Source organism: Lissotriton vulgaris, chromosome 3_1, assembly GCF_964263255.1.
Source record: "Lissotriton vulgaris chromosome 3_1, aLisVul1.2, whole genome shotgun sequence".
Lineage (NCBI taxonomy): Eukaryota > Metazoa > Chordata > Amphibia > Caudata > Salamandridae > Lissotriton > Lissotriton vulgaris.
Genome location: NC_141689.1, coordinates 1,067,345,145 through 1,067,367,997, shown reverse-complemented (window position 1 = coordinate 1,067,367,997; position 22,853 = coordinate 1,067,345,145). Strand labels below are relative to the sequence as shown.

Genomic DNA, 22,853 nt, shown 5'->3' with positions numbered 1-22,853 from the left:
CCATGGGACGCAGTTTTTCCTTTATTTTGGTCACAAACTTTTCTTCCCACACCTGCCTTTGTATTATGGTGATGGGGGCTCCTGAGTCTGCTATTATTTCAATCGGTACTCCACCTATGTGCATGTTGAGCCTTGGTTTGTCTGACTCTTTACATCCTACGTCCAGGACCTGGGCATCAATGTAGAGGACTTCCTCCAGATCATCTTCCTCCGCCTGTGTTTCTTCTTCTTCTGGGTTTTCTTGGTCTATGTATCTGACAGTGGCTCCTTTGGGTTTCCGGAGGCACACCTTTTCATAATGGCCAAAAACGCTGCAGTACGCACACTTTGCCCTAAATGCCGGGCACACTTTGTCGTTTCCCATGTGCGACGTACTTCCACATCTGTAACAGCTTGGTCGTCCTCCCCTTCCTGTCTTCTGGGCTGCACCTCCTGATTGTGTGCTCCTTCTGGTTTCTTGGCCCCTTGGTGGCTCCCTCTGCTTGGTTCTTTCGCCCTTATAGTGCGTCATGACTCTACAGACCGTCTGTGTGCCTCCTGCGTCTTTCCGGGCTGCTTGGGTGCATCGTTTGGACATCTCCGCCTTCTTCACTAGGGCCCAAACTTCCTTCAGGGGCGCATCACCATTGACCCACAGTTTCTCCTGAAAGTGTGTGCTGGAAGTGTGCATTATGATTTGGTCCCGTATCAGCTCATCGTGGAGAGTACCAAATTTACACGTCAGTGCTAGTTTCTGTAGTGCTGCCACGTACTCATCGACCGTCTCTCCGCTCTCTGGTTTCCTCTGGAAGCAATTGTGCCTGTCGATGGCCACGCCCACTACAGGCCTGTAGTGCGCATCTAAATCCTCAATGGCATGTCTAAACACATCGGTGTCTGTCCCGTCCCTTGGGCCCTTGACGATGGTGTCAAACACTCTGAGCCCCTCCGGGCCCAGGTTGTGCAACAAAATCTTCCTCCTCCTCGGGCTCGAGTATGCCGCCTCACTTTCATCTTCCAACGCCTCTAAATAATTTAGAAAGTATCGCTTCTAATCTTCCCATGGCATCGTGGGTTCACCACTTTTTGGGAGGAATGGCACCATTTGGGTGAGGGAAGTGGACTGTGTCGCCATCCTTCCGTTGCCTCTGGGGCCTGTTTGTGCAGGGATCATGCAGTTGGGCGGGCTTCCTGGCGCTTGTCTCTCGTCTACGTCCTCCGCACTGTTCTCCCTGCTGGCTGCTCCTCCTGTCGCCCCTTCTGTTGCTGGGAGCACTCGCGGTCCGCCTCTGTCCTCTGTGCTTGGCCCTTCGCCCCGTCCCTGCTGACCTGCCAGCGTGCCGTGGTAGGGTTCAAGCGTGAGTGGGGCTGCACCACTGTGCCTTGCTGCGTGGTGATGAGCTGCCGCTTAAATACCGCGTGGCGCGCAGTACCTTCTCTTCCTGCTCCAACTCTAAGGTTCATCAGCTGGACGGCTGTGCCTCTGTCCTTGGGCCGGCGCCACTCTGCCGATCGTGGTGGGTGCACTGCAGTCTCTTCGCCTGTGCTCTGCCACTCGCCCTCTGCCGCGCTCCGGGTATAGTGGTCGCTTCACCTTGCGTGTGGGTGTCCTCAGTTCCGTCTTCTTTTTTTTTTTTGACGTTCGTTTATATATATATATTTTTTTGTATGGTTCCTAGCGCTGGTTCGTGCCTCTCCTCGTGGCCATTATAAGAACCCTCCTACATACAAGACATGAGCCGCTATAAGTATTAGTTTTCTTTATTCCCCGGAGCGCCGGGGCTAGGTCTTCTCTCGAGCCGGCGGGGGCCAAAAAATGGCCTCCTTCTGGTTCCTGTCCCCGAGTTCCGGTTCCGGCGCTAGTCGGAAACAACTAGACCGTTACCACAATCCTGCCATTAGTTTACCAACAGCACCGCTATTGTGCTATCCCGCAATCACTATCACTTGACTCAGTGATACCCTCACGGGCACGCCTATCTCTGGCAGATTGCTCCCAACGCACTCCGGTCTGATAAATGCTCAAATGTTTGGGCATCCCACCTGGTGATGCTATAGGCATTTATACATGTCCTACCCTTAGCACCTTCTAATCGCTATGTCTAAACTACAATGGGCACATTACCTGATTATGAGTTCTTACACGCCCATCCTGTAACATGTCTCTATTGACAGACATTGCTCACCAATCTGTCACGATCGAGGGTTTTGTTCTATCGAGTATGCCGCTACCATTGTCATGTTTGTGACTATTAGACCTTTCACCAACCCATGTGGGACTTGGTGGCATAATCACTGTAACTGCTAATGGCTTACAACCAATTAGGTGCTAGTGACTTCAAGCACTCCTGTGCTTCCTGTGTATCTACTAGTACTGTCTCACCATGAAAAGACCATAAATGCGGGCTTTTACTGTTGATACGCCCTTACTTGTCATACTTAACTTTGTTCACAACCACAGGCACATGACCTTTAATCAGCCGCCTATCGGACTGCACACAAATATAGGCACATATTACTCACCTTCACTTGTGTCTTACTTTAGTCATTGTTGTCACTACCAGCAATTGCGTTTATCTCAAGACCTCACTGAGTGATATTATCAGTACTTATTGTTTTTATTTAGCCATTGGTCTCTCCTTTAACTTCCCCCCCCTTTCCCTTAGGTCTGACACCCCGGTAGGATCTTTCCTGGGGTGCCCTACTGCTACTTGTTTGCAGTAATGAACATACTGAACAAGGCCTGCGGTAGTGCTCAAAATACAGCTCATACTCCAGGTCCTTATGAAGTGCCACCAGACCCGTTAGGGGCCACCCTGGCATGAAAGATGTCGACCCATAGCACCACACTAGCCCTATAGGAACATTATATACAATTGGGGCCCACCACTTTTAATTAGGCTAGAACTACCTGATAATAAAAACATATTAATTTGGACTGCCCTAGACCTATTTTAACCCACTTTCTCACTGACTACCCAGTCCACTCACCCGCAGTCACCAAACGGCTTCATCCCAAAAGATCTGTGCCAAAGAGCCCCGTTCGCGGGTGCCCGTCGGGCATTTCAGCACCAGCCCAACGAGGAGCAGGCCCAATGATGAAGCATGACATCCAATGGGTGTGTGAGGGCACTTCTTAGAAAATAATCTCTTTTCTTTTCCCTCGCTCTCCCTTAGGAACTGCACACCTTTGTGTCTCACAGTACCCCTTGGAGCATGTGTGCAGGACCTGTTTAAATATAGCTCCTGGTTCCTCTTCCTTATGACACCATCATAAGTTTGATAAACTAAAAGTATGAGAGCCGGGCACAGCCTTTAGTAATTCTTTTGGAAAAAGGTAATAGATTATTAGGTGCTCTTAGGTGTCGCCCATCACTCCGGGCGAGTATTGATAAACCAGAACACGTGCTACCAATGGGTCATTGGTGACATCCCTGAGGCACTCTATTTAGTATATTGTTCAAAAATTCTTCAAGCAAGTGATTGCTGTTAATCCATTTGTCTGTTTAATTTACTTTCCATAGTTGATATTGATTTCATATCCATACTGGAAAAGATTTTCAAACATTTTCAAACCGTGACACCACTAACCGACGGAGGAAAACAGGACCAATGACATCTGGAACCACAACTGAACAAACGCCAAGCACATCTACCACTTCTCTCAACACTGATTTTTTAGAACAGGTCGTAGAACCCGACGATCCAGGAGGAGCAAAGCAAAAAACAGCTCCACCACAAACAAGGAGCGCAACCCAACCGAAAAAAGACAACAAGAAAAAAACGACTTAGTCATTAACATATCAGACTACTCTTTCACTGACCAAGAAAAGAAGTTATTACAAAAAGGCACCTCTTTCGTACCAACATCAGGAACAGATTTACTAGAGCTTGAAGTTAGCACATTTAAACTGACCAGAAAATTAAGATTACGTCATTTTTTCACGAACTTAATGCCTGCAACTGGAGAAAAAGAACCGGACCCTTTAATGGGACTAAAAACATCTAGCTCATTCCAGGCTCCCCAAAGCCACAAAACGATCGACCTTTTTAAACAAATGGTCAGACAAGATCTATCATCGATCAATTTTGAGAAAAACAAATATAAGAATGTCACACAAAAAGACCGAGACACACTCAAAAAAATAGCTAACAATCAGAATATAACTTGTACCAAGGCAGACAAGGGTGGAGCCCTCGTCATTATGAATTCAACCATGTACCATCAGAAAATACAACAGCATTTATCTGATGATTCGACCTATTTACAGCTACCAGGGAACCCCACTTCAGAATATACGAGGATACTGACTGAAATTATAAACAAGGCCTTAACACAAGGAGTGATCAATCAAAAGACTAAGAACTTTTTGCTAACATCTAACCCTAGAAGCCCGAATATATATGCGGTACCAAAGATACACAAAAATCTAATGGATCCTCCAATTCGACCTATAGTGTCAACCCGTAACAGTATACACCAACCCATAGGTCAATATTTGGACCGACACCTCCAACCCATTGTTCAAGCCTTACCAAGTTACATCCGAGACACAACAGATTTTCTGAAAAAATTGGAGACCATCACCATAGACCCCAATGAAGAACTGTGGCTATGCACCGCTGATGTCAACTCGCTATACACGACCACCCCACACCAAGAGGGCATAGAAGCTATGGAACAGGCCATCCTGAAACTTGAAGTAAATCAACCCATGAAAATATTCCTAATGGAGCTAGTTATGTTTACTCTGTATCACAGTTACTTTGTGTACAAAGACAATTGGTTTCTGCAACTAGTGGGCACCAGCATGGGAAACAGCGCTGCCCCAGTATACGCGAATATCTTTATGGGAGAATTTGAACAGTCCCACATATGGTCAAACCCAAAGTGGAAGAACAACCTTAGAATGTATGGTCGATACATAGATGACCTATTTATTCTTTGGAACGACACACGATCCAATTTGGAACAAGCACTAATAATGCTGAATGCAGCTAACCCAAGAATACAGTTCACATGGACCATAGATCCCAAAATCATTACATTTTTGGATGTTCAAATTACCCTACAAAACAACCAAATAACAACGGACATTTTTCGGAAACCCACAGACCGTAACAATATGTTACATTACAATAGCTTCCATCAATCTTCACTAAAGAAGCACCTTCCGAAATCACAACTAATGAGAGTCAAACGCATCACTTGACAAAATAAGAATGGAAGAAATGAGAGAGCGTTTCAGAGACAGAAAATACCCAGAGGAACTACTAACACAAGCCACAAAAGAAGTAGATAAACTGGACCGACGAAATCTACTCAATCAAACCACAAAGAAACAGGACAGTGACCGGACGGTCATAGTGTCAAAATATTCTAATGCAAGCACCAAGTACAAAAACATAATACTTAAACATTGGCCAATGTTAGTATTAGAACCAGACTTTAAAGACATGTTTAAAGAAAGACCAATTTTTGCTCATACTAGGAGTAAAAATTTGGGAGAGATCCTGAAACAATCTACAGAACCCATATCAACAGCAAAAGGAACCAAACCATGCAACAATTGCAACAATTGTCATAATGTCATTCCGGGAAACATCATAACTCATCCCATGAGAGGATACAACATCAGATTAAAAGTGACCGCAACTTGTGACTCCAATAACCTCCTATACCTCCTCAAATGTCCTTGTGGCAAAGTTTACGTCGGCAAAACTGAACGTAAACTGAAGACTAGGGTAAATGAACACAAATCCAATATTCGAACAAATAACTTAAAGTCATCTGTTGCAGCACACTTTTTGGAGAAGAACCATAATATATCTCAACTGAGATTTATGGCCTTGGAAATCATCCAAAAAAAAGAAGGCAGAGATAACAATAGGATGTTGCTACAACGTGAAAATTACTGGATCTATAAACTGAATTTGATTAAGCCCGCGGGCTTAAATGAACGTGTGGAGTTTACATGTTACCTATAAGACAATTACAATGGCAATAATATGCCACTGAGTTCTGTCCCGATCCCAGCCAGTGAATGTCTACCAGACCTTATTCCTATTCAAAGTATTCCTGTTTTACATTATTTATGTGCATCCTTTGACACTGTCATTTATTAATTCATCCGTTAAGTTTATTTATTCATTCCTTATGTTCTCATAACATCACATCACCATTCTATTTTGATAACGTTCAGACACCCTTCATTTACTCGGACTAGATCCGTAGTCTTTTATCTAGCTCCACTATCCCACACCTAGTCCGTTGTTTAGGTCTAGGTCACAACATGCACCCAGTCCGGCATCTATTTCTACACGCCAAACATCATCCGGTTTACCAAGCCGTCCCCGGCGTCCGGAACGATTGAAAGCTTTACCACAAGTAAGTAACACTGAATTTGTAGCACCGCTGTACGCGTGCAGATATTTCCGCTAACCTTGCACGATATCGTCACTTTAAAAACCTGAACTCACTTCATACTCCATGCTTTCAATAATTTTTAACCTTGCATGCCCCACACAGAACTTCATTTAAAGCACCCACACGCCGTTTCCATTTAAAGCACTTACACGCTGTTTGCACCGAACCGATTCTTCTTCTTTTTTAGATCACACGCCCATAGCCAAACAGATCCCATCTCAAACACTATTGGTGATAACAAGGGTAAAACGCTTTTTTATTTAAAACAACTTTAACAGTCACACAATTAGCTATTTCATTTGTATTAGGAATGAGAATTACATCAATATATCGTTTTCATTGTAGATGCTCCCCGATGAAGGGCGGTGGCCCGAAATGCATTGGAGCGGATCTTATATATTGCATTTGTCAAATTTGAAAATGTTTGAAAATCTTTTCCAGTATGGATATGAAATCAATATCAACTATGGAAAGTAAATTAAACAGACAAATGGATTAACAGCAATTACTTGCTTGAAGAATTTTTGAACAATATACTAAATAGAGTGCCTCAGGGATGTCACCAATGACCCATTGGTAGCACGTGTTCTGGACCATCATAAGTTTCCCACGTCAATTAACCTGTGATCTTCAAAAGGATTTAATTATCACACCTGCCAGGGAGTTTGTTTATTTGGCAGCAAAACATTCTGATAGGATACATATTAGTCAATGGAGCCCAGCATTGCATGGTGGGAATCACATCATGATGATGGCTCACAGCTACAAAGTGAAAGTTGTATTTTTATTGTGTTCTTTACTTTTCAACGTTTCCTGCTATTGTGCACATCGCTCCAACTGTTATGTGGACAAGGATAGGGGTAAAGATGCTATGTATGTATATATATATATATATATATATATATATATATATATATATATATATATATATATATATATATATATATATATATATATATATATATATATATATATATATATATATATATATATATATATTCACTGAAAAAACCATAGGTTTCACACCAGTTATAGTTAGGAATTAGCATTTAAAAAACCTATTAAATTCACTGAAAAAACCATAGGTTTCACACCAGCTATAGTTACCTGGAAATTTTACTGACATAAAACCATTGAAATTCCCACGTTATAGTTAGTTGGACTCACTATAACTTGCGCACCTGCAATGCACTGCTGATGATGTCACACATTACATCACTCATGATATGGTCAGTGACATCACTCATGACATCACTGATGACACCATCCAGTGAATGTGTGTCTTACTGAAAAATAAATTTGTTTTATATATGTATTTGTAAAGGTCGATGGAAGAATAAATGGTTAAATAAGTGTGTAAATGGATGTTTTAAAAAAAAAAATGATTTGTTAACTGCCTTATTAAGTGTATCTTAGTGAATACATATATTAGCGAGTAACTTTTAAATATTTAAATATATGTATCAGTGTTTCACTTTGTGTATACGTAGCTGCATGGGTTGGTGACTGACTCACTGTTTGTATGTGTTTTGAAGACAGCATATGTGCAGGACTGTATGGGTGGATGAGTGTGTATATGTGTGTGTTAGTGAGTGAATGACTGTCTCACTAGTGTCTTTATCAGTAACTACATATGTTTTAATCTATTATTTGTGAGTATTGATGTATATAAGTGAGTATATGTCAGAGCGAGAGATTGTAAGAGTTCCTGTTTAAATAAGTATGTGTTTCTATAAGTGATTGTTTAAGAGAGTAAGTATATGTAAATGTCCATAGAAGTAAAGTGGTAGTGTGTGTATAGTTCTATATGCAAATAAATGGATGTTCAATAGTTTATTTGCATGTGTGAGTATGTGTATGAGTAACTTTTGGATGCCTGTCGGTGTGTAACAGGATGTATAGGTGTATCACTACATAAGATGAGGGAGTATATGTATGAGTGACTATATAGAACTGTTGGTGAATGAGTGGATGTGTATATAGATGGTGGAATTACTGAATTGTATGTTGTAACTGGTATGGGTATCTCCATTTTTTTGAAAATGTTAATTTCTATTTTTGAATATGTGTTTTAAGGGTTACATTACACTGAAAGGAGGTCTGTTACTCAGTCACAAGGATGGTGTCATGAGTGATGTCATGAGGGATGTCACTGACCATGTCATGAGTGATGTAATATGTGACATCATCAGCAGTGCATTGCAGGCACGCAAGTTATAGTGAGTCCAACTAACTATAATGAGGGAATTTCAATGGTTTTATGTCAGTAAAATTTCCAGGTAACTATAACTGGTGTGAAACTTATGGTTTTTTCAGTGAATTTCATAGGTTTTTTAAATGCTAATTCCTTTCTATATCGAGTTTGTAACCTACGATTTTTTTTAATTTGCTGATTTGTGTGAGTATTAATTAGTATTATTTTTTTTATAATAATATTTTTTTTTAATCATTTTTTTTTGGGGGCGCTCTGGGTCCGCGCACCGGTAAGCTCTCCCAGAGCGCTACTTGCGTTCGTGTAAAAAAATATGAAAGAAAAGTAAATAATAACACAAGACATTTAGTACCATACATATAAAAGCATTTTTTTTTAATAAGGAAATTAAAATAATTTTGCATTTCCGTGAAACTATCAAAACGTCACTTCGGCGCGCCGCGTAAGCGCCCCCAGAAGCGCCTACGTTCGCGCCGCGAATGCGCTTGGAAGCACCTAGGTTTGCGCCGCGTATGCACCCCAGAAGCGCCTACATTCGCGCCGCATATGCGCCTACGTTCGAGCCGCGTATGCGCACCCGGAAGCGCTCCGGTGCGCGCAGCGTCAGCGCGTCAAGTCATGTGACCTTAAAATAACACTTTTCATTGGTTGCTAACAGTTTTTTTTACAAAGAATGAAATCCCCACCCATTTCCTTCACTTCTTCTTTCACTTTAGTGACTGAAAGACCTGCCTTTTTTCTCTTCGATCTTGCTTGGTTAATCATGGCTGCCAGACCATCCAGCAGTGAAGATGAGCCTGAATTCATCGATGAAGAGCCTCCTCAGCCAAAGGTGAAAGAGCATTTCATCTGGAATTTTTTTTCCATACCAGATGGACAGAAAAAGGTGAATGCTCCAAAAGTGGAGTGCAGGATCTGCAAAAAAGTCCTGTCACGGGGTGACCCCAAAAAGAAATATTCTTTTGGGAACTTCACAATGATACGCCATGTGGAGAGGAGGCACCCCCAGAATTTTGCCCGAGAAAGTGTCAGGGCTCTGGCACAAGAGGTTCCCAGTGATGGGGCCTCTTCATCCACCGGAGGAGCAACTACTTCTGTGAGGGGGCGATCGCAGGAGCTGGTTCCAAATATACAACCTGCATTCAACAAAGGTGTCCTGAAATGCAGATACTGCGATCAACTCCTTACCTTTGGGGAGCAAAGTGTCCTGCTCTTGGTTCGAGCAATGGAGAACCATCGCTGCCATTCCCAGCCCTAATTTTTTTTGTTTTTTTTGCTCCTGTTGAGCAGTTTCCATTCCCTGTTTTTGTTTCTGTTCTTAAAAAAGAAAAAAGAAAAAAAAAGTTCTTTTCAGAACTATCTCAAATTCTCATCAAAGAGCTATACTCTTAAAAAAATGAAAAACAGTAAGTGAAGTGGAGTGCATTGATAATGGAAAGGAAAATGAGTAAGAAAGAACAGAAAGGTATGAGAGGAGAAAGGCAGTGAAGTAGGGGGACTGAAAGAAGGTGAGTGTTGGGAAGGAAAGTAAGGAGAAGGAGAGTGAATATGGGGAATGTGGATATTCAAAGAAAATGTTGAAAAGGAACGGGGGTGTGAAAGGGTAAGAGAAGATGCATTGCTGGAGTTGCATAATTTTTGTGACACACTCCAGCAATGCATCACTTTTGCGCTTACAGATACTTCTGAAATACTGACGTATCTGTAAGTACTTCCGACATAATATGTCATATATATATATGTCATATATTTAATATGACGCATGAGTAGAAGACTGAAGGCCTCATTTATGAGGCCATGCGTCACTTTAACGCCACCGGTGCGTCACTTTTTGTGACGCACCAGTGCTGTAAATAATGCACCTTATTCAGTCATATTTACAAAGTGACGCATCTAGGTAGATGTGTCACTTTGTTAGCCCCTGTGCCACATTATACCTACGTCAGGTGTAATGTATGCAAAAGGGACGTATTGACGCAAGAAAGGGTCGTAGAGGTGACGCAGTGAAATCTATGAGATATCACTGCGTCACTTTTATGACGCTGCTGCGTCCAAATCTTATGCCTGTATCACAGCAGGCATAAGACTGATTCAAGCCCTTTCACATGGGGCCTGGCCCCATGTGAAAGGATGCATTGCTGGAGTTGCATCATTTTTGTGACACACTCCAGCAATGCATCACTTTTGCGCTTACAGATACGTCTGAAATACTGACGTATCTGTAAGTACTTCCGACATAATATGTCATATATTTAATATGACGCATGACTAGAAGACTGAAGGCCTCATTTATGAGGCCATGCGTCACTTTAACGCCACCGGTGCGTCACCTTTTGTAGAAGAAGGCCTGGCGGCCGAAATGCATTTGCCTGTTGCTGTGATACCAATAAAGCGGCTCCCTTGAAATTTTCCCCCTTGTGTGGCTTCTACTCTTCTTTCGACGGAAGGAGGTTTGTGGCATATATATATATATATATATATATATATATATATATATATATATATATATATATTCAATGAAAAAACCATAGGTTTCTCACCAGTTACAGTTAGCTGGAAATTTTGCTGACATAAAACCATTGAAATTCCAACGTTATAGTTAGTTGGACTCACTATAACAAGCGCGCCTGCAATGCACTGCTGATGACGTCAAATATTACATCACTCATGACATCATCAGTGACATCACTCATGACATCACTGATGACACCAGCCAGTGAATGTGTGTCTTTCTGAAAAATGTATATGTTTGATATTTGTTTTTGTAAAGGTTGATGGAAGAATAAATGGTTAAATAATTTTGTAAATGGATGGTTTTTAAAAAAAAAATTATTGGTTAACTGCGATATTAGGTGTATTTTATTGAATACATATATTAGCGAGTAACTTTTAAATATTGAAATATATGTATCAGTGTTTCACTTTGTGTATAAGTAGCTGCATGGGTTGGTGACTGACTCACTGTTTGTATGTGTTTTGAAGACAGCATATGTGCAGGACTGTATGGGTGGATGAGTGTGTATATGTGTGTGTTAGTGAGTGAATGACTGTCTCACTATTGTCTTTTTTAGTAACAACATATATTTTAATCTAGTGTATGTGAGTTTTGATGTATATAAGTGAGTATATGTGAGAGTAAGAGATTGTAAGAGTTCCTGTTTAAATAAGTATGTGTTTCTATAAGTGATTGTTTAAGAGAGTAAGTATGTGTAAGTTTCCTTAGCAGTAAGGAGGTAGTGTGTGTATAGGTTTATATGCAAATAAATGGATGTTCAATAATTTATTTGCATGTGTGAGTATGTGTGTGAGTAACTTTTGGATGACTGTCGGTGTATAACAGGATGTATAGATGCATCACTACATATGATGAGTCAGTATATGTATGAGTGACTATATAGAAACCTATGTTTTTTTTCATTGAATTTCATAGGTTTTTTAAATGCTAATTCCTAACTATAACTGGTGTGAAACCTATGTTTTTTTCAGTGAATTTCATAGGTTTTTTAAATGCTAATTCTTAACTATAACTGATGTGAAACCTTTGGTTTTTTCATTGAATTTCATAGGTTTTTTAAATGCTAATTCCTAACTATATATAAGGCCCCAAACCTATGTTTTTTCAGTGAATTTCAAAGTTTTTTTAATTGCAAATGTCTATAGCTATGAAATGTATTATTTGTGAAAATGAATCCTATATTATAAATTTATGTTAAACAATGTATATTGTTTTTTAAATTTTTTTATTTTTTTGGCCCTGGAGTGCTCCCGGTGCTCACCCCGGTAAGCGTCGTCTTTTGAAGTGCCCCGGGGCGCGTACCGGTGAGCTTCCCGTTAGCGCTATTGCCGCGAACGAAAACAACATCGTGACATATCGCGTAGCTGCGTGATGCGTCATATGATGCAAAGCATATGCGCACCCGGAAGTACGCGAGCGCATACGATCGTGAAACATCCTGACCCGCTTACGCGTAGCGTAAGAGCGTCGGGTCATGTGACCTGAAAATAACACTTTTCATTGGTTCACAACATTTTTGGTTTCCAAATGATGAAAGCCCTGCTCATGTGACTTGAAAATAACACTTTTTATTGGTCCCGAACAGTTCTTTTTCTCCAAATGATGAAAGCCCCCACCTTTTTTCCTTATTCTGACTTTGTCCTTTGACTGAGGAAGACCTGTTTTGAGATCTGTCTCTAATCTTTTCTAATTTAAAATGGCTACAGTAGCAGCAGCAGCTGGAGCATCTGCCCCACCACCACCACCACCACCATCATCAAAAAGACCACCAGAAGATCACATTGGTGGTCAAGAAGAAGAGGAGGAGGATGATGAAGAGGAGGGACAGACAAGGCATTTCCTGCCTGAAGTTAGTCAGCCCTACAAACCCAAAGAGCACTTCATATGGCAGTTCTACAAAATCCCAAGGGGTTTCAAAAAAGTCAGCGCTGCGAAGGTAACTTGTCTGATTTGTGATGCAGAGATGTCCAGTGGGAACCCTAACAAAAAATATTCCTTCGGGAATCATACCATGATTCAGCACATGATACGTTGGCACCCAATCAACTATTCTGCTGCAGAGGTAAGGGACCTCTGCAGTAAGCTACCCCCATCAACATCAAGACCCTCAACATCGAAAGAACCAACTCCATCGGGTTCAAAGGCAACAGAGACAATGCCTATAATACAACCAAAATTTAACGATTTTAAAATCATGTGCAAATATTGTGGAAAGTTAATTTGCTATGGTAAGCAAAGTATAAAACTTATCATCTGTGCTGGGAATAACCATAAGTGCCCGAAAATCCCTAACTTTTTCTGGTTATTTTTTTGCTCCAGTTGAGCCATTTAAAATTCCCTGGTTTTTGTTTCTCCCCATGAAAAATACAAAAAAATATAAAACTGTTCAGAAAACCCAAAAAAAGTAAAAAAATGTTCAAAAAAAAATAAAAAAATATAAAACAACAAAAAGAAGAAAAAAACAGTTCTTTTTAGAACTACCTCCAATTTTTTAAAAAGACTACATTTTTTAAAAACTCTGTCATTCTTTTTTCCCCATGGTACGCTCCCCGGTGCACGTACCGGGCGCACACCTGCGCAAATCGATTTTTTTTTAAAAAAAATGCTTACCCCTCGGGCCCTTTTATGGCCCCCACATCCATCCTAGGGGGTCAGGGGGTCTACCCTGTCCCCTTTTGGTAATTTCCCCCTTTGTTTTGGCCACCTCTTGTGTCTCGATCCTACCGACACACAAGATGGCGGCCGCTCCGGACTGTTTGGAATGTTTTCAGACACCCGAGAGCCAATCAGATTTCCGCGCGCGAACTCGCGTAGCGTGCTGGTTCGCGCCCCGGTGCGCGTACCGGGGCGCTCTTATAGATATATATATTTTTTTAACCTAAATTACTCAAAATCCACTGCAGCACATATCTTGGGACATAGCAAAGGCACATCGGGCTACCAGTCCCTACAATTTTGCCAAGTTTGGTGGAAAACCATTCAGCCGTTCGGTCTAAAAGTGAGTTCAACCGCCCTATGGAAATTAACATGGGGAAAACACGTTTTGGGACCCCCCTTTTATCTTGGCCCCCGCTTGACGAATCCCCCCGAAACTTTCAAGCAAGAACTGGAGCTCCGCGAGGCAAATTTGAGGAAATTTTCAGGCAGATTCGTCAGCCGGCGCCAAAGTTATTCCAAATAGAATTTTGAGATTTTGCATTGAAAAAAATCCTAACTATAACTACCTACTGGCGACCGCCTGTAGGTAATATATATATATATATATATATATATATATATATATATATATATATATATATATTAATTACCTACTGGCGGTCGCCAGTAGGTAGTTATAGTTAGAATTTTGAGATTTTGCATTGAAAAAAATCCTATTTGGAATAACTTTGGCGCCGGTTGACGAATCTGCCTGAAAATTTCCTCAAATTTGCCTCGCGGAGCTCCGGTCCTTCCTTTAAAGTTTGGGGGGGATTCGTCAAGCGGGGGCCTAGATAAAAGTCGGGTCCCAAAGCGTGTCTTCCCCATGTTAATTTCCATTGGGCGGTCGACCTCACTTTTAGCCCGAACGGCTGAATGGATTTCCACCAAACTTGGCAAAATTGTAGGGACTGGTAGCCCGATGTGCCTTTGCTATGTCTCAAGATATGTGCTCCAGTGGATTTTGAGTAATTTAGGTTCAAAAAAATATATATATCTATAGGCGCGCCCCGGTACGCGCACCGGGGAGCGCACCGGGCGTGCTACGCGACTTGCGCACGGAAAACTGATTGGCTCACGGGTGTCTGTAAACATTCGAAACAGTCCAGAGCGGCCGCCACCTTGTGTCTCGGTAGGATCGAGACACAAGAGGTGGCAAAAAAAGGGGGAAATGACCATAAGGGGGCAGGGTAGACCCCCCCTGACCCCCTAGGTTTGATGTGGGGGCTATAATAGGGTCCCGCGGGGCAAAAAAAATAATAATAAATTCGATTTGCGTTTGGGGAGCACCCGGTATGCGCTCCGGGGAGCGGACCGGGGAGCGTAGCATGGGGAAAACCCAGTTTATTCACTGTGTCACCTCTACGACCCTTTCTTGCGTCAATACATCCCTTTTGCATACATTACACCTGACGTAGGTATAATGTGGCGCAGGGGCTTACAAAGTGACGCATCTCACTTTGTAAATATGACTGACTATGGTGTATTTTTTACAGCACTGGTGCGTCACAAAAAGTGACGCTCCGGTGGCGTTAAAGTGACGCATGGCCTCATAAATGAGGCCTTCAGTCTTCTAGTCATGCGTCATATTAAATTTATAACGTATTATGTCGGAAGTTCTTACAGATACGTCAGTATTTCAGAAGTATCTGTAAGCGCAAAAATGATGCATTGCTGGAGTGTGTCTCAAAAATGATGCAACTCCAGCAATGCATCCTTTCACATGGGGCCAGGCCCCATGTGAAAGGGCCTGCACGCCTGCTGTGAAACAGGTGTAAGATTTGGACGCAACAGTGTCATAAAAGTGACGCAGTGATATCTCATAGATTTCACTGTGTCACCTCTATGACCCTTTCTTGCGTCAATACGTCCCTTTTGCATACATTATACCTGACGTAGGTATAATGTGGCGCAGGGGCTAACAAAGTGACACATCTACCTAGATGCGTCACTTTGTAAGTATGACTGAATAAGGTGCATTATTTACAGCACTGGTGCGTCACAAAAAGTGACGCACCGGTGGCGTTAAAGTGACGCATGGCCTCATAAATGAGGCCTTCAGTCTTCTAGTCATGCGTCATATTAAATATATGACATATATATATGACATATTATGTCGGAAGTGCTTACAGATACGTCAGTATTTCAGAAGTATCTGTAAGCGCAAAAGTGATGCATTGCTATAACTGGTGTGAAACCTATGGTTTTTTCAGTGAATTTCATAGGTTTTTTAAATGCTAATTCTTAACATTCGGACCTTTGCTGAGCAGAAGCCTGGAGACTAAAGGTTGTTGCGGTTGGGGGACCCAAGGGAGTGCTTTTGGACTGCATTTCAGCTTAATAAGAGGCACGCTCTGCACCAGAACTTACCTTCCAGTTTTCATCTTCAGTGTGGCGCATTTTTTTTCCCCGTAAACCCCTGCTGCTGGAACTTTGCATTCTGGGACGTGCAGTCCGTTTGTACTGCCGCGGACTGCAGGTTGGGCTGTCCACTCCGGCTGGAGTGGGAGGGACGTGATGTTAGCCTATCAGGACTGGACATGATGTTTATAGCAGTTCTAGGCTGGAGTTTGCCCATTTACAGCAGCGTTTGGGCACCGAAGAAGGCCTGGCGGCCGAAATGCATTTGCCTGTTGCTGTGATACCAATAAAGCGGCTCCCTTGAAATTTTCCCCCTTGTGTGGCTTCTACTCTTCTTTCGACGGAAGGAGGTTTGTGGCATACAATTTGCCGTGCTTGCCTGTGGCACGGTTTAGAAGCCCCCGCTACACAAGTGGCTCCGGTATCATTGGCGGTGGCGGCTCCGGCTGCCTGTTGGATGTTCTCTCTCTCTCTCTCTCTATATATATATATATATATATATATATTCACTGAAAAATCCATAGGTTTCACACCAGTATTAGTTAGGAATTAGCATTTTAAAAACCGATTAAATTCACTGAAAAAACCATAGGTTGGCTTCACACCAGTTAAAGTTAGGAATTAGCATTTTAAAAACCGATTACATTCACTGAAAAAACCATAAGTTGGCTTTACTAGTAGCAGCTGCAGGTGCATCTGCACCACCACCACCTCCACCACCACCACAAGGACCACCACAAGACCACATTGGTGGTCATGAAGAAGAGGAGGACGAAGAGGAGCAGGAGGAGAGGCAATATCTGCCTGAGGACAATCCCCCATACAGACCCAAGGAACATTTTATTTGGGAGTTTTTCAAGATGCCAAGGGGTGCCAAAAAAGTGAATGCAGCTAAGGTGACTTGCCTCATCTGTCACCAAGAACTGTCAAGAGGGAACCCAAACAAAAAATATTCTTTTGGGAACCACACTATGATTAGGCATATGCAGAGGAAGCACCCAAACAATTATTCGAGTGCAGAGGTCAGGGAACTGACCAAGAACCCTCCCCATCCTTCTTCTTCAAGCACCTCCAATCAACCCACTCCATCGGGTGCAGAGGCTAGGGAGATGGTCCCTAATGTCCAAACCAAGGGGCCGATTATGATCGCGGGCGGACTTGCGTCCGTCCGCGATCACTGAGGAGGAGGGGACATCCGCATGGGCTGCGGAGTCCCCTCCTGTGCGATTAGGATGTGACCGCCACCCAGGCGGTCACATCCTCTATTTTTAACATTGCGGCAGGTGCGGCTTCAAGCTGCACCCGCGGCAATGTTAGAAATGCAGTCATTGCATTTGCATGCAGAAAGAGGCAGGCACCTTGCGGTGCCTGCCGCTTTCTGCATACAAATGCAGGGGGGTACCATAGGTACCCCCTATGTGCACCCCCCACCCCCCCTTCACCAAGGGGGCCCGCAACGAGCCCCCGCAGTGAAGTTACACATGCTTTTCCACGGCAGAAAAGCCGCCGCGGAAAAGCATGTTTTACATCCCATCCTAATCTGCCTGACGGTGTCTGAGAGACACCGTCACCAGATTAGAGCTTTTCCGCCACGGTTGTAAGCCAGCCGCGGCGGAAAAGCTGCGGACGGAAACCAGGACCCACCAGCCATCCTAATGTGGCGGTGGGTCTTTGGTCAGTCCGCTGTGGTTTTTCCGCATCCTCTGGGCCTGCGGTGGCTTCTGCCGGCCCCGAGGATGCGGAAAAACTGCAATCCTAATGAGCCCCCAAGTTTGCAAAATTTAAATTGGTTTGCATATATTGCAACAAAACAATATCATATGGTGAGCAGAGCATCACTTTACTCAATCGAGCTGCAGACAACCATCACTGCAGCAAGCAACTTTAATTTTTTTCTATTTTTTTGCTCCAGTTGAGCTGTTTGCAATTCCCTGTGTTTTGTTTGACCCCAGAAAAACTACAAAAAAATATAAAGTGTTCAGAAAATCCCAAAAAAATAAAAAATGTTCAAAAAAACAATAAAAAAATAAAACAACAAAAAGAATTAAAAAAACAGTTCTTTTCAGAACCTCCTCCAATTTATATAAAAATGCTACATTTTTGAAAAACTGTCTTTCTTTTTTCTCCCCATGGTACGCTCCCCGGTTGCCTCCCGGGGGCGTGAACCGGGCGCGCCCTCGCGCAAATCGAAAAAAAAAAATGTGTTTTGCCCCGCGGGGCCCTTTTATGGCCCCCACATCAAACCTAGGGGATATGGGGGGGTCTACTCTGCCACCTTATTGTCATTTCCCCCTTTGTTTTTGCCTCCTCTTGTGTCTCGATCTTACCGAGACACAAGATGGCGGCCGCTCCGGACTGTTTCGAATGTTTACAGACACCCGAGAGCCAATCAGCTTTCCGCGCGCAAGTCGCGTAGCGCGCCCGGTGCGCTCCCCGGTGCGCGTACCGGGGCGCGGCCATAGATATATATATTTTTTTGAACCTAAATTACTCAAAATTCACTGGAGCACATATCTTGAGACATAACAAAGGCACATCGGGCTGCCAGTCCCTACAATTTTGCCAAGTTTGGTGGAAAACAATTGAGCCGTTCGGGCTAAAAGTGAGGTCGACCGCCCTATGGAAATTAACATGGAGAAAACACGTTTTGGGACCCCCTTTTATCTCAGCCCCCACTTGACAAATCCCCCCCAAACTTTCAGGGAAGGACCGGGGCGCCACGAGGCAAATTTGAGGACATTTTCAGGCAGATTCCTCAACCGGCGCCACAGTTATTCACAATAGAATGTTGAGATTTTGCATTGAAAAAAATCCTAACTATAACTACCTACTGCCAGTAGGTAATATATATATATATATATATATATATATATATATATATATATATATATATATATATTTGTGGTCTGAAGATGGCTCTGTTTGAGAGGGTTGACGTATGTTTGAGGATTCTTTTTGTATGGGGTGCATTGTCAAGATTTTCACAATTATTTTGAAGAGTGTTATATCTAACCATGTTACAGATACATTATTAGGTTTTGTCATGAAGGTTTGTGGCACAGCACATTACAGGGTCTGTATGGTGACATATGTCACAGGGTGATATGATCAGGTGTGTGGGAACTGATGTGACTTTTCATTGATTTGCATGCTAATTTTGAATCATGTTTTAGGTAGTTTTTTGAAAAGACTGACTCATAGTCATATTCCTTTTATGATGTGTGGGTGAGCTTATCTTTACTTTTGATGAGCAGCTGCCAATAGGCCCACAACTAGTGCAGGATGCTTTCCTGAGACTTGCAGTAGCAGTAACATCTTGTTCCTGTTAATTGTGCTGTGGGTGTGGGATGGTTGTGCCTATTTGCAGTTTTTTAGGTGAAGCCTGGGCAGCGCATGCTCTGCTCTGTGAGGCATGGTGTATACAGGTAGTGACTTGAAGCTCCACCCACTCTTCGCCCATACTTTTCATTGGCTTGTGTCATTGTCCACTGTAAATTGTGGATGTTTATTGGTCAATAGGCTTAGTAGTCCCTCCTTAGTACAGCCAAGTCTCATTTGGTAACCTCCCAAGGCAAGACCCCCTGTTACACCTGTTGTTACTTGGTAGGCTTTAATTACAGCCTCTGAGCACTATTTTCGCAAATAGCTGTGTCCTGCCTGCTGTAGCTTATTAAAATCTTTATAGCACGGGCCCAGAACCCATTTGCAATGCAATAGGATTTGTAATTGCAAGAGTTTATCCTGTTGGCATTGTAAATGACAATACCTTTTATTTATCTATTTTCAAAAACAACACATAAATGTCAAGTCAAGACAGAGAATTTATATAGCGCACTACATACCCAGAGGGTCTCAAGGCGCTAAGAAAGGGGAGGAGGATTACTTGTCAAATATCCACGTTTTAAGTTGCTTCCTGAATGCTAGGTGGTTCTGGGTAAGGCGAAGGTAGGCGGGGAGTGAGTTCCATGTTTTAGCAGCCAGGTATGAGAAGGATCTGCCTCCCATGGTGGTCTTGTTGATGCGAGGTACCGTGGCGAGGGCTTGGCTGGAAGAACGTAGTTGGCGGGAGGGGGTGTAGAAGGACAGTCGAGAGTTGAGGCATTCTGGTCCGATGTCGTAGAGTGATTTGTGTGCGTGGGTTAGCAGTCGGAAAGTGATCCTCTTATTGACGGGTAGCCAATGGAGGTCTTTAAGGTGACCAGAGATGTGTTCGTTGCGTCGGATGTCTAATATGATCCTGGCTGAGGCGTTTTGGATTCGTTGGAGTTTCTTCTGGAGTTTAGCGGTAGTGCCTGCGTAGAGGGTGTTTCCGTAGTCCAGTCGGCTCGTGACCAGAGCATGGGTGACTGTTTTCCTTGTTTCGGTGGGGATCCAGCGAAATGTTTTTCTGAGCATGCGAAGAATGTTGAAGCAGGAAGAGGATACGGCGCTGACTTGTCTGTTCATTGAGAGTGAAGAATCCAGGATGACGCCTAGGTTTCGTGCGTGGTCAGTCGGGATGGGCATTGTCATTACAATGGCAATAGCTCAAACTATCGTAAATGCGAGACCCATTGCATTGCAAATGCTTGTTTTCCTTACTTGCAGATGTGGAGTATTGACCACCATGGATACGCTGGTAGACAAAGGACAGATATATTGACGGCGGGCGGATTTTTGCTGGTCTATCTGCCAATCTGTCTGCACAAAAAATGTTGATGACGGACTTGGACTGGGAAAAAGATAGCAAGAATGAACATGGAGCATAATTTGTCAATGCTCTAGACTCTTAATACAGGTGATGGTAAGTTATGGTGAAGGACAGAACATGTGCCGTTTTAAGACGGTTTGTCCTCATCTGCCAAATTATAAATAAGGCGCTTACTTTTAGCAATTGTTCTTGGGTATATGCTTGGAAAGAGGTGTACTACTGAGGAAGTTTTTTCACTCTCAATGCAGAAACATCACTTTTATGCATCCACATTTCTGCCAATCTGCATCTTCCTGCAAGGGCACCCTTAGGAATAAACCTTAAATCTTGAACCGCACGAGATAAAACAATTTACAATAAATTAAGATGGTTTTTGTTACAACTGGGGATCTAGTTTCATTTCTTGTTAAAAAGTACTGTTCAATCCCATGCACATGAAGACTAGAAGTCAGTGTCCTAGTTCGTCAACCAACACTATCATATCGTAATAGTCATGGTGATCTATCTATCTATCTATCTATCTATCTATCTATCTATCTATCTATCTATCTATCTATTGATCTACGGACAGACAGACAGACAGACAGACAGATAGATAGATAGATAGATAGATAGATAGATAGATAGATAGATAGATAGATAGATAGATAGATAGATAGATAGATAGATAGATAGATAGATAGATAGATAGATAGATAGATAGATAGATAGATAGATAGATAGATAGATAGATAGACGATTAGGTCACATGGCTAGCTACTAGATGTCCACATCGGCTTTTGCTTCTTCATCGCATGAACTTACGTTATCAAAATAGCAATCATAGCCACCTGGCGAGGCCTTCTTCAGAGCTTCTTCCAGGGAAGGAACTGTTTTGTAGTTGAAGGCTTCATCAAAGCCAATTTCCTTCAAATAGGCAACCTTGTCATCCGATCCAGCGCAACCAACAACCTTGCAACCCTTAGTGAAGAGAAAGCAATGGACATAATTAAAGTAACTTTTCTCATTCAGTGAACACTCTTCCAAATAACTTGAATGGACATTGACACCTCCATACCGTGTAAACTACTTGTAAAGCATTGGCAGTTTTAAGACATACAGAAAGGATAAAGATGACCTTTGCTTCAACATCTTTATTCAAAGTCAGTAAATGCCATTAATGGCATACATAAATTGAAGCATGGTGTGCGAGTACATTGACAGACATAATGGGCTTTTCATCAAGCTAAAAATAACAATTTATCGTGATGGGAATATTCTCATCTTTTCCTAGGCCAAAACATAAGGGCGAGATCGCATAACCTGCCTGTGTGGTGTTAATATACATAGGAGCTAATTAGCATCATAATACACACCCTGAGGCGAGCTTTCGTGCTTTATTCTTTTAGGTAGTCTGTGCTGTTTTGCATCATCAGAAATAAATGTGTGTATTAAGGCAAAATAGAAACATTCATTTTTACTGCTGCAAAATAAATCACGTCATAAATATCCCCAGCATACTATTTTGCTCCATTTTCTTTTGCTGTAGAGCATTTTGTTTTAAAGCAGCAAAACCGAAAAGTGACTTATCTGTAATCCTAGTTCTCCAGCATAAGTATTTTCTCTGAATCCATAAGGAATAGGATAGTTCTGTGTATTGGCATGATGCCCCGAAGACTTTCAACAATAGGAAAATATGCCTTTATGAGGCAACTCTAGCAGGCAATTGGTCAAAGAAGTCACAAAGTACAAGGTCTCAAAAACATGTTATTTCCATTCTTTAAACCAAAAAGTAAATGAGAAAGTCAGCCATTGACAAGAGCTGTCAACAGAGGGCTAAACTGAGACCTCGCCTTTACGAATTCCTGAAGCTGCACCTTCCCATCAAGCCCTCACCTCGGTCAACTAATTTGTTTTTGAAGGTAAAGCATTAAAAGGATCTGACATATGAAAAATGTCCCTTATTATGTTATTGGTTCTCTGGGAGCAGTGG

The 22,853-nt window shown here is 42.4% G+C and overlaps 1 protein-coding gene across 1 annotated transcript in view; it reads right to left on the bottom strand.

Moving 5' to 3' along the window:
• The window catches only part of LOC147727409 (prostaglandin reductase 1-like), an 841,629-nt gene that overhangs the window by 292,826 nt on the left and 525,950 nt on the right, over positions 1 to 22,853 (bottom strand). Inside the window, exon 7 of the mRNA XM_086963105.1 lies at positions 21,686 to 21,841. Within this exon, the coding sequence (XP_086819231.1) occupies positions 21,686 to 21,841 (156 nt within the window). The remainder of the gene's footprint in view (positions 1 to 21,685; positions 21,842 to 22,853) is intronic.